Source organism: Rhinoderma darwinii, chromosome 2 (genome assembly GCF_050947455.1).
Source record: "Rhinoderma darwinii isolate aRhiDar2 chromosome 2, aRhiDar2.hap1, whole genome shotgun sequence".
NCBI classification, from domain to species: domain Eukaryota; kingdom Metazoa; phylum Chordata; class Amphibia; order Anura; family Rhinodermatidae; genus Rhinoderma; species Rhinoderma darwinii.
This window is the reverse complement of record NC_134688.1, coordinates 452,447,714-452,461,321: the sequence shown is the minus strand read 5'-3', so window position 1 is coordinate 452,461,321 and position 13,608 is coordinate 452,447,714. Positions and strand designations below refer to the sequence as shown.

The 13,608-nt window shown below is 43.3% G+C and overlaps 1 protein-coding gene and 2 long non-coding RNA genes across 3 annotated transcripts in view; 1 reads left to right on the top strand and 2 right to left on the bottom strand.

The window, feature by feature from the left end:
* LOC142741568 (uncharacterized) overlaps window positions 1-13,608 on the bottom strand; it is a 459,428-nt gene that overhangs the window by 309,597 nt on the left and 136,223 nt on the right. The window lies entirely within an intron of this gene.
* LOC142741566 (uncharacterized) overlaps window positions 1-13,608 on the top strand; it is an 89,363-nt gene that overhangs the window by 69,079 nt on the left and 6,676 nt on the right. The gene's annotated exons all lie outside the window — the stretch shown is intronic.
* LOC142741563 (uncharacterized) lies at window positions 9,589-13,349 on the bottom strand. Its single transcript, XM_075850929.1, has 2 exons — window positions 13,243-13,349; window positions 9,589-11,917 (listed from the first exon to the last, which is right to left on the bottom strand). Exon 2 carries the CDS (start codon window positions 11,905-11,907, stop codon window positions 10,324-10,326), a length of 1,584 nt encoding a protein of 527 aa, XP_075707044.1. The 5' UTR covers window positions 11,908-11,917; window positions 13,243-13,349; the 3' UTR covers window positions 9,589-10,323.

Genomic DNA, 13,608 nt, shown 5'->3' with positions numbered 1-13,608 from the left:
CTCAGAACCCGGAAGTGACTGCCGGCGTCTCCCTGGAGGGAGATGCCGCCGAGAACACAGAGGTCCATGGCCGGGGGCCGTCAGAGGGTAAGTCTTTACGCCGGTCCGCGGCCATAGCCGTTACACCTAGTCTGTCTAAGCAAATGGTCTCCTAGGCGTTTTCCAGTTCCCAGTGTTTCCCATTCCTGCTACCTGTAACATGTATAGCGTGCTATCCTGGTTAAGTACTGTGTTGACCTGAAGTCGTACTGTGCTGTATACCACACCTGTCCTTCTAGACCACGCCTGGCACCTGCCTGCTGCCTAGTCTTGCTACTGTCTGAGCTAGCACAGGTACAATATACGAACTATAGACTGTGACCTGTGTCCTGTTGGCCAGCTTCCATACCATCAAGGCGGTATGGGCCAGTGGGTCCACGCACCCAACGTGACAGGGGGGAGTGCTGTGTGCACTATTTACAAGGGGGAGCGCTATGTTGCCCTATATACAAGGGAGGAGCGCTATGTGGCCCTATATACGAGGGGAAGCGCTGTGTGGCCCTATATACAAGGGGGAAGTGCTGTGTGTCCCTATATACAAGTGGGGAAGCGCTATGTGGCCCTATATACAAGGGGGAGCGTTATGTGGTCCTATATACAAGGGGGAAGCACTATGTGGCCCTATATACAAGGGGGAAAGCGCTGTGTGGCCCTATATAAAAGGGGGGGAGTGTGCTTTGTGGCCCTATATGCAAGGGGGTAGCACTGTGTGGCCCTGCATACAAAGGGAGGAGCACTGTGTGATACTATATACAAGGTGGAGTGCTGTGTGACACTATATACAAGGGGGGAGCACTGTGTGACACTATGTACAAAGGGGGAGGGCTGTGTAGCACTATATTCAAGGAGGGGAGGGCTGTGTGGTGCTATCCACAGGGGTATGTGTGTTGCCCTCTCTACAGGGGGGGCTGTGTGGCGCTATTTCCAAGGGGGAGGGCTGTGTGGCGCTCTACAGTGGGGCTGCGTAGCGCTATCTATAGGGGGCTGTGTGTAATGCTCTCTGCGGAGGCATGTGTGATATCTATAGGGAGGGTGTGTGTGATGCTACCTATCGGGGGCTGTGTGTGGCGCTATCTGTGGGGGGTTAATATCTAGAGGGGCTGTGTGTGGCACTATGTACAATGGGCTGTGTGTATGTGATGCTTTACTTTACAGTGTGTGGTATTATATTCAGGGGCACGGTGTTTGGTACTATTTTATTCAGGGGTGCAGTGTTTGGTGCTATTATATTTAGGGGTGCAGTGTGTGGCACCATGATATATTTATTTTCATTTAACCCTTTCTGGACCAAGCTCATTTTGCCCCTTGGGGACCAGCCCCATTTTTTTTTCAAATCTGACATGTGTCATTTTATGTGGTAATAACTTTTCAATGCTTTTGCCTATTCAAGCGATTCTGAGACTGTTTTCTCGTGACATTTTGTACTTTATGATAATGGAAAAATTTGGTCAATAAATTCCTTGCTTATTTTTGAAAAACACTAAAACTTTTAAGAAAATGTGCAAAAATTATAATTTTTCTAATTTTAAATGTATCTACTTGTAAAACAGATAGTAATACCACACAAAATTGTTGCTAATTAACATCCACCATATGTCTACTTTATATTTGCATAGTTTTTTGAACATTATTTAATTTTTCTAGGACATTACAAGGCTTAGAACTTTAACAGCAATTTCTGTCATTTTCAAGAAAATGTCAAAAGGCTATTTTTCAAGGACCAGTTCAGTTCTGAAGTGGCTTTGAGGACCTTATGTACTAGATAGACCCCATAAATCAAACCATTTTAAAAACTGCACCCCTCAAAGTATTCAAAACAGCATTCAGAAAGTGTTTTATCCATTTAGGCGTTTTTTTTGTCGAAATTCATTTGTAATAAAAAAAATTCTGTAACACAAAAGGTTTTACCAGAGAAACTCAACTCAATATTTATTGCCCAGATTCTGAAGTTTTTAGAAATATCCCACATGTGGCCCTAGTGTGGTAATGACAACCTAACCAAAAACCTCACACCAACTGAATGGCATGTAATGGGGTCCCCTATAACAGTTAAACCTAAAAACGAACCAATTGGGACATATCCCTGAAAGAAATATTGTACTCAATATAAAAAGTACAAAAAAATATCTTTATTAAATATAATGACAAAATAACACAATGATAGGAAAAAGAGGAATGATACAACAAATACGGAGACATAAACAGCAGGGTCAGATGTACAAGACCATGACCGACAGAATCAACCGTCCACTAATGACCTAAAACACGCTCAGATGATAATAAGTAACACACAAGCCCAGGGGTGTATAATGTGACATATGGCACAATATTGCTGGCAAAAAATTCCCGTGTACAGAGATAAAAACCTATACACAGACGAAACCTACACAGTATATGTAAACATATAGAAAAAGCAATGTGCATATGGCAATCTACATGTAATAATGCATAAAGGCCAGTACGATAAGTAAAGGGAGCATCTAAATAGGTATGCATCCAATGGAACGTACAATGCTGGCACAAGAAATAATGCAGATACCAATGTATATCAAAAGATGTAATAGGACGTGCAGTACTAGCACAGAAGGCAATGTATATCAGAAGGTGTAGCAGCTCAGGTAGTAAAAAAAGAAAAAACTGCCATAGCAAGACCGAATGAACACATACCCTGAGACATGTTGAGGAGCGTGAGGGGTCAGAAGAGCTGGATGGGTGAACAGTCTGTTCACCCATCCAGCTCTTCTGACCCCTCACGCTCCTCAACATGTCTCAGGGTATGTGTTCATTCGGTCTTGCTATGGCAGTTTTTTCTTTTTTTACTACCTGAGCTGCTACACCTTCTGATATACATTGCCTTCTGTGCTAGTACTGCACGTCCTATTACATCTTTTGATATACATTGGTATCTGCATTATTTCTTGTGCCAGCATTGTACGTTCCATTGGATGCATACCTATTTAGATGCTCCCTTTACTTATCGTACTGGCCTTTATGCATTATTACATGTAGATTGCCATATGCACATTGCTTTTTCTATATGTTTACATATACTGTGTAGGTTTCGTCTGTGTATAGGTTTTTATCTCTGTACACGGGAATTTTTTGCCAGCAATATTGTGCCATATGTCACATTATACACCCCTGGGCTTGTGTGTTACTTATTATCATCTGAGCGTGTTTTAGGTCATTAGTGGACGGTTGATTCTGTCGGTCATGGTCTTGTACATCTGACCCTGCTGTTTATGTCTCCGTATTTGTTGTATCATTCCTCTTTTTCCTATCATTGTGTTATTTTGTCATTATATTTAATAAAGATATTTTTTTGTACTTTTTATATTGAGTACAATATTTCTTTCAGGGATATGTCCCAATTGGTTCGTTTTTAGGTTTAACCTAGTGTGGTAATGGACTGAAGCACCGGCCTCAGAAGCAAAGGAGAACCTAGAGGATTTTGCGGCCTCTTTTTTTTTAGAATATATTTTAGGCACAATGTCAGGTTTGAAGAGGTCTTGTGGTGCCAAAACAGTGGAAACTCCCCAAAAGTGACATGGTTTTGGAAACTACAACCCTCAAGAAATTTATCTATGGGTATAGTTAGCATCTTGACCCCACAGTTATTTTTCTATATTTATTGGAGTTCATCTGTGAAAATGAAATTGTTTTTTTAATTTTTACAAGGAATATAGAATAAAAAGCACCCCAAAACTTGTAAAGCTATTTCTCCCGATTACGGCAATACCCCATATGTGATAATAAACTGCTGTTTGGACCCACGGCAGTGCTGAGAAGGGAGGGAGCGGCATTTGGTTTTTGGAGTGCAGATTTTGCTTGGTAATAGTTCGGTTTGGCGTTTTGCTGGTATTTCAGTTTATAATGTGGGGGCATATGTAAGCTGGGCAGAGAACATCAGCAAATAATAAAAGGGTATAATAATGGGGTAAATAAATAATAATTCATAGATATGTGGCCGGTGTCGCTCTGATAAATGGTGCACAATCTTATCCCCTTTTGTTACGCTCTACACAATTGTCGCCAGAACTTCCTTATTTTTTCTCCACCGGAGCTGTTCCGTTACAATCTGTAGTTTTCATTGGTACAATTTTAGGGTGCATCACTTTTTATTTGATTTTTTGGCAAGCAAAGTGACAAAAAAATATACATTTTGACAATGTTTTTTATCCTTTTTTTTTAACAGTGTTCACCGTGCGCTATAAATGTAATTTTACTTTATTCTGCGGGTCGATGCAATTACGGCGATACCATATCTATATAGTTTTTTTTATGTTTTGTGGCGTTTGCGCAAAAAAAACCACTTTTCTATAAAAAAAAATATTTTTTGTGTCACCATATTCTGAGAGTCATAACTTTTTTATTTTTGAGTTAAAAAAAGCTGTGTAAGAGCTTGTTTTTTGCGGGATGGGGTGTAGTTTTTATTGGTACTATTTTGGGGTATGTGCGACTTTTTGATCACTTTTTATTCTATATTTTGGGAGGGTTGTTTTTTTTTTTGTGTTTTTTGCGGTGTTCACTGTGCGGGAAAAATAATATTATAGTTTGGGTCGTTACAAATGCGGTGATACCAAATTTGTGTACGTTTTTAACGTTTTAATTGTTTTCCTATAATAAAAGTCTTATTATAGGCAAAAAGCATTTTTTGTTTTTACACTTTTATAAAACATTTTTATTACTTTTTTTTAAACTTTTTTTAACTTTTAGACCTGCAGCACTGATAGCGGCTATAATACATTACACTGCCTAGGTAGTGTAACGTGTTATAAATTGTCAGTCTGAAGCTGAGTCAAACTGACAGGAAGCCTATGAGGACCAGCCTCCGGCTGATCCTCATAGGCTACCGTGCATGGCAGACCCGGAGGCCGTTGTATGGCTTCCGGTTTTGCCATGCAACCCGATCGCAGCACCCGCAATCGGTCCCTGGGAAAGTTTGTTGTAGCAATAAACTTTCCAGTTTGTTTCTACAACAAACTTTCCCTGCGATCACATGATCGGGCCCTGAACCAATCAGGTCCCGATCATGTCTCCGGGACCAGAGGCAGGCGTTAGCGCGATCCGGGTGTCAACACTACTCTGGGACACCCGGATCGTGCTTTTAACACCCACTGTGAATTCACGTCGGCGCTGCACAGAACCCAGCAACCGCCGACGTGAATTTACTGTGGGCGGTCGGGAAACTGTTAAAAATGGTGATCATATTCTCTGTAGCCTAACCAATCGGTTCGCCTGTCAGAGAACAGGTTGCTAGGGAGCCACGGACGATGACACTGCCGGCGTCAGAGCGATGTTCCTAACGCTATGAGGGCAGAAGGAGAAGTCTGCAGTTTCACGTCCTATCTGCACGGGGTATATGCGAATAGGATGTACATCTACAGATTGTTGGCATGAAGGGGTTAAAGGTGTAGGAATGTCGGAAGAGTGAGGAGCCAAAGACATCTGAGTGGCAACTTCTGCAGAACTGGGTCATGGCCGGGAGAGGTCGTCATGAAGTCTGGACCGGATTGAAAAGAAAAGAGGAAAAAAAAACTACTAGAATCTGAGAAATCATCACCTGTGAGTTACCAGATGTATAGAGAATTTGTCACCTCTCCTATTTATTATAGGAAATCCTTGTATTTCACAAAAAGTCTTTGTGCAGTCCAGGACTGATAGACAAATGCGTGTTACCATTCCCCTTGTCTAGAGGATGTGTCCCTACACAGTGTGATACTGTCAGAGGTGGTTGGAGTCTGTCAGCATGTAGGGACACAGCCCTGTGACTAGGGGAATCGTAACACCCATTTGTTAATGCTTGCACAAAAAAGGAGTGTTAACAATAGTTACGGTGTGGAAGGGCAGCGGTGCGGAAGGGGGGCCAAAGTTTGGGTAACAGCCCAGGGCCTATGGTCTACTTAATCCACCAGTGCCTATTAGACATCACCCGGCAGTAACAGGATCCCAGCATCATTATTCTTCATTGTTGTTCATACTTAGATGGCCAGTGGAATTATTAGGCCTTACATTCCCCACTATAAAGATAAATTATATTATGGTGTACCTTTTGTGACCCGCTTAAAAACCTCTTAGGATATGAACCTCAGTGTAGAAAAATTCAAGTATCTAGTCTAGAATAAAAAAACAATGAGTGCTCTATAGTTTTTATTAGCTTCAGTCACTTGCAGGCTGCACACTCCATTCAGTTCAATATAAAGCAGAGTAGACTTTTATTTTTTGACCTGTCATTATATCTGTATATTATATGTGGAGTTGTCATTATACACCGACTCTATAATCTTCTGAGGACGGGGATATTCCCCGAACTGCACCCCCGTGCTGCCCGTACACTGACTGTATAGTCTGTCTCGCCAGCTAAGTCGTTGGTCACCGTCATCTCAATAAATTGATGTTAGGGTTTTAACCGCTAATAATTATGTTCACACCTATTTGATGGTACATGGGCAAGTGATTTACAACCTGTGGGTTTGTCCTCTGAGTTGACCAGATAGCTTGGGGTCTGGAGGAGCAGGGTCTTCATCAATTTTGGGTAGTTATGAGCCAGACAGCTGTAGATGGATCTCAGCTCATTGATGTTTGGAGAGATTTCCGTCTAGAAAAATCCCTGAATGTTGGCTCCATTTATGTAGGAGAGGCAGCTCTGCAGAGATGAAGTACTGGCTGCTACGATCTCCTGGTTGTCACTTTGTAATTTCAGGAGCAAAGTTGGTATTAAAGGGAATATGTCACAAAATTTTTTTTTTTTTAAGTAAATTACTTATTTTTATTATATTTTTTACTTTTTTTTGCTGTATGTTTTTTTTTCTTCCACATGGTGGGAAGTATTAAAAATGAAATAATAATTTGACATGTTTTACTATGTTGGCCACCAGAGGGAGCACTTCCCAGAATTACAGCAAGGTGAATAAGGGAAAGCAACCAGACTCACAGCTGCTGTTAATGTGGGAGGGAATCTTACCCCCCTCCCAGTGTCCGGCTCCCATTTTGGGGGAGCTTTTAACAATGCAGCTGGCAGAAGCTATAGGACACATACCAAATGGCTAAGAACAATAAAAGTCAAGAGGGAAGCCCCCGTAGAGAATTACTTTTCAGTTGGCAGGTTCACACGGCGTGTATTTGATGCTTTTTTTGGCGCATTTTATGTTCCAAAAAACGCATCAAAAAATGCTTGATTATGCTTTCTATTTACATAATTGGTAAAGCGCGCTGTTAGTACAAACAACGCACTTTTATACACGCGTTTTTAAAAACCGCGTTGTGTAAATAATGCACGTACATTAATGCACGTACAAATGTTCCCATAGTCAATGGGAGTCCTAATTATTCACCAACAAGCGCACACAAAATACGTAAAAAAACACACGAAAAAAGCGCCCACGCAAACCATCACACAACCTTCCTTACAGACACCCTCCCCAATAGCACCCTGCATGCACCAGTGGTGGGGATTGTGTGTGGTGCAGTTGCATGTTTGGGGGGTATGTGTGTGTGGGTGTGTGCGGCTGCACACACAGCTCTGCTACACACAGAGCTCTGCTACACACACATGCACACACAGCTCTGCTACACACACAGCACTGCTACACACACAGCTCTGTTACACACACACACACACACACACACACACACAGACACACACACACACAACACTACTACACACACAGCTCTACTACACACACACACAGCTCTGCTACACACACACAGCGCTGCTACACACACACAGCTCTGCTGCACGCACACAGCTCTTCTACACACACACACACAGCTCTGCCACACACACACACACACCTATGCTACACACTCAGCTCTGCTACACACACACAGCTCTACCACACACACAGCTCTGCTACACACACACACAAACATACACAGCTCTGCTACACTCACAGCTCTGCTAAACACACACAGCTCTGATACACACACAGCTCTGGTACACACACACACACACACGCAGCATTGCTACTCTGCTACACACACAGCTCTGCTACACACACGCACAAAGCTCTGCTACACACACATAGCTCTGCTACACACACAGCTCTGCTAAACACACACACACAGCCCTGCTACACACACACACACACAGCTCTTGTACACAAATACGCGCATAATTGCTATACACACACACACACACACAGCTCTGCTACACACACAGCTCTGTTAAACACACAGAGACAGCTCTGCTACACACACACGCACAGTTCTGCTACACACACAGCTCTGCTACACACACAGCTCAGCTACACACACACACAAAGCTCTGCTACACACACACAGCTATGCTACACACACAGCTCTGGTACACACACACACATGCAGCATAGCTACTCTACTACACAAACACAGCTCTGCTACACACACACACACACACACAAAGCTCTGCTACATGCACATAGCTCTGCTACACACACACGTTTCTGCTACATACACAACTCTGCTAAACACACACACAGCCCTGCTACACACACAAACCTCTGCTACACACACAAAGCTCTGGTGCACAATACATCTAGCATTGCTACACACACACAGCTCTTCTACATACACACTGCTCTTCTACACACACACAGCTCTGCTACAAACACAAACACAGGTCTGCTACACACACCGCTGTGTTACATACACACAGCTCTGCTACACACACAGATACAGCTCTGCTACACACACAGACACAGCTCTGTTACACATATGCACAGCTCTGCTACACACACAGAGCACTGCTACACATACGCACAGCTCTGCTACACACACATAGCACTACTACACACACAGCTCTGCTACACTCACACAGCTCTGCTACACACACACAGCTCTGCTAGACACGTCTCTGCTACACACACAGTTCTGCTACACACACACAGTTCTGCTACACACACAAAGCTCTGGTGCACAAATACATGGAGCATTGCTACACACACACAGCTCTTGTACATACACACACTGCTCTTCTGCACACATACAGCTCTGCTACAAACACACACACACATACAGCTCTGCTACACACACACAGCTCTAGTACACACACACACAGCTCTGCTACAGACACATTCACACACACAGTTACAGCAGGTGTGCAAGGTGGTCACGGGGGGGGTGTCACGAGGGGCAATCTGGGGGGGTCACGAGGGGCTGTCGCAGGTGGGTCGCGAGGTGTGGTCGCGGAGGAAGGCCGTGAGAGACAGACACACACACCTTACCTGCAGTGCAGGCGTTCTTCAAAATGGCGCCGGCTTTCCCCCACAAAATAACTTCTATTCTGGGTCGCTCCGAAATGCACCTGCGCAGTACAGAGTGAGATAGCAGAAGCAGAGAGCACAATGAACAGGAGACGTTCATTATGTACTATGCACTGTGCTGCCGTAATTCATCTGTGTATGTGTCATTAAGAGATACATACACAGACTAAATAAAACATGGCAGCCCCCAGTGCACTAGGAAAGTGTTAATAACAAAAAACATGGTGTGAAAAAATAAATAACGTCAATATAATATTTTATTAAATAAAGACACATAAATTTATAAAAACAAAAAAAAAATTCATGACACCTTTCCTTTAAGCTCCTGAATTTATCTTTCGAATATGCAAATAGAGGCGGCAGTTCTCTGTCAGATCTCTTAACAGATTTTTGGCTGCGATTGGTCCAGATAGTCCATATGCTCCCGTACACTGACTGTATAGTCTGTCTCGGCAGCTAAGTCCTTGGTCTCCGTCATCTAATGTTGACGGATAACTGGCATCTCTGGACTCCACCGGCCGGTGAGTCCGCGTTTTGTCCACACTCCTCGATGTAGACCTGAGGCTCGACCACAAGTCAGACTGCTAGCTCTGCCCTCTAGATGTCAATATTGATGTTCAGGTCTTGACCGCTAATAATGATGTTCACACCCATTGGATGGTACATGGGAAGTGATGTACAAGCTTGATGTCTTTGTCCTCAGCGGCTCATCCCTGATGCATGCATTTTATTTGTTAGCACTGCCGATGTAAAACCACTTGGTGGCCAGGATGGAGACGACCTTTTCAGTGGCTTTTCTGATGTTACATGAGAAGCCTTCGCAGTGCAGTGTGGCCAGAGCTAGGCTGAGTCTATATAAGTCCAGGTCTTTCATGACATCATGGTTGATGGCATCTTTAAGAAATTCAACATGTCTGACTACGGCCTCCTTGTCCTCTGAATTGACCAGATAGCTTGGGGTCTGGAGGAGGAGGGTCTTCATCAATTTTGGGTCGTTATGAGCCAGACAGCTGTAGATGGATCTCAGGTCATTGAGGTTTGGTTAGATTTCCTTCCGGAAAAATCCCAGAATGTTGGCTCCTTTTATGTAGGACAGGCAGCTCTGCAGAGATGAAGTAGTGGCTGCTACTATCTCCTGGTTGTCACTATGTAATTTCAGGAGCAATGTTGGTATAAAGCTCCTGACTCTATCTGTAAAATATCCAAATAGCGGAAGGCGGCAGCTCTCTGTCAGATCTCTTAACAGGTTTATGGCCGCAATCTGGACTTGTATGTCCGGATAGTCCATATGCTCACGGCATATTTTAATAAATCGTCTACTGAGAACAGAAAGCTTCAGGCGTCTGATAATGGAGGACAGCGCCCTCAGTGCCGCCATTATGATCTTGGTGTTGCTGGTCTTTGATAGTCTAAACTCCAGCTGGGCAATGATCTTATTCTTGTAGCTCTCCACCAGTCTTGTAGCTCCGGTGGTGGCATTCCCCAGTGCCTGCATGGAGATGCTGCACAAGATATTATCGTCCTCTTCTATGATCTTCAGCAGATGTTGTATTGCGCACTCTTGGTATTTCTGCTTTATAAGTCTTGGATGCTTCAAAGCCTCATTGAAGAACATAGCTGCTGTCATTTTGGCCTTTGGGTCCGCATTCTTCAGGGCATTGAGCAGAAACTGGAGGAAATCTTTTGTTATTTTCCTGCCATATACCAGAGATGTCACAAGCGTGTTCATCTCAATACGCTGCTTCTCTGTATCTTCCAGTTCCTTATTCTCCGCCACAACTTGCTCCCTGTACTTTTCTAGGAGCTCGGCATGAGGAAGGGTCTGTAACTCGTCATTGACCGGCTCGGTCGGCTGTTTCTCCGATGATTCGGGTACAGTAAAGAATTCCAGGGCAACTTTGGTGGAGTCTTGAAGCTCAGCATGGACATCAGGCAACCAGGTGGAAATATTGGTCTTCATGTTGCTTATGGCCTTCATAAGTTGCACCTTGCAGCTGCCACCCTTCACAATATATTCTTGGATGCTGCCGCATAAACGTCTTATAGCATAGCACAACGTCTCCTTAAATAGTTGGTCCAGAGCGTCTTTGACCACTCGGCTCAGCACTGGCAGCATGTCCAAAATGTGTGGCATGATGACTGTAGCACACAGAGATGTCACTTCTGTTAAAGTGTCGACAATGGCAGCATTGAAATCCTCATAAACAATGTTGTATCTCAGTTCCCCAACCACCGCTTCGAGATGGAGGATGCTCAGCCAGACGATAACCTTCTGAGTCATGGCGTAGGAATAGTATTGTCCCTTCATGTACTCCATCTTCAAGTGCTCACATAGCACATTGATCATATATTGCTTCAGGGCCGCGTCTCTTCTGTACTGGATGACTCTGATGAAGAAGCGGCACATGGCGGCGTTGTATTCAGATGGTAACAGGTCACACAGAATGGCTTTCTGAAACACATCTGTATAAGTAAAGAGATCTTCAGCCGCCTTCTCCTGGATGAAATAAGGGACGCAGGCTCCTAAGACGTCTTCTTCCACCAAATTCCAGGTGTCCAAAGCATTTCTGAGCTCTTGATTTGTGTCCACACAGAATGTCTGATGTTTTCTATTCATGATCTTCATATCCACAAATCTGCTGAGGTGAGAAATCATCGTGTGGTTACTAAATCATCTGCCAAAAAGAAAATAGATCCTAGACTTCTCTGTCCTCAATTATCAGCCCCTAATAACCATGTGATGACTGCATGAAGAGTGCCCTCCCAATGCAAAGAAACGACAGTGCAGCCGAAGGAGAAAGCAGCACTCCTCTACACTGCGCCCTCTGGTAGTGTAAGAAATTAAAGGTTTCAGAAAATGAAAGCCACATATAAGGTTATATGTAATATCATATAGGTTATTTTATTTGGGTCAATTAAAGATGGAGGATCATGGGAATAGTTGCATGTCTTAATGAAATTCGTATTATCAGTATTCACGATACCTATAGTTTACCCTGGTTCTCACAACAAATGACCCAGACGTTCACAGGTATCTCTTATAGATGCTAATTAGTTTTTTTAACCCAGCCTTAAGGGCCTTCTATACCTGCCGATATTCGGCCGCTGCAGCAAGTGCCGATCAACGAGACATCGTTGATCGGCGCTCATTTGCTCCTGTCACACGGAGCTATGGATGGGGACGAGTGGTCGTTACTCCGATCTCTCGTCTGCATACATCATTATCATGTCGGCAGCGAGTCTCCCTGTTTACACAAGGAGATGTGCTGCCGACAACGATAATATTTAACTTTTTTAAAACGGTACGACCAGCAGATGATCGAGTGTTTGCTGCCCTTTTTACAAAAGCCAATTATCGGCAACGAGCGTTATATGAACGCTCGTCTGCATGGTAATCGCCCAGTGTAAATCCCCCTTTAACCGTAGACAAACTCAGGATGTCATAAATGCTAAAGGTGGTTGATAAGTGGCACCAGTATTCTATATCCGCATGTTACATGAGGGGGGAAGTTCTTTTTATCAGGAAGGTCAGGCTATTTGTCTCTAAGAGGGGAAGACAAGGGGGTATGAAAGACCCAAGCATGACATGAGGGGAGCCACTTGGGGGCCACTTGAGGAGGGACATACTGGAAAGGAGACTTCCTGGAGTGTGGGGAGACCATGGATGGTAACTATAACGTGTCATGTAATTATTGATGATAAGGAAAAAGTGTCTCTGTAAAGTTCATTGTTTATGGCTGTCGCTATGTACAAATCTCCATAGAAGTCTCAGAATAACTAACAGTCATTTCACTCTTTATACAATATACATTTTCATACACTCAATCTTGTATGTCATTTATTGCGTCTGACCTTAGAATCTAACCCAGTAAGAGGGTGAAAGAGAAAAATTCTTACAGGGGCAGCACATGGAACTCGCTGCAATACTTCACAAGAAACATTCTACATGTTCTCCTCTTACCTCTGAATCGTGGATCTGAAGCTTCTGGATAAAGCAAGATTTCTAGAAGTCACAGGACTCAAGAAAAAGTCAAGTGAGAGCGACGTACCAAAAAGCAAGAAACTATTGGTCTATAGCGGCTCAACGGAATGTGACTGATCTGCAGCTTTTATAGAGAAGGTGAATTATGACATCACTGATGACCTCACACTTACCTTACATTCTAACACACATCAAATGTTTTTTGTTTTCTTTTTGGTTTTTTTAACATATCTTTATTGAATTTCAGTAATAAAAACATTACAACATTTCAATATCCAGTGATTATAAATATAAAAATGCTCAAGAATTTATCTGCACAATTTACATCAGATAACACATATCTCC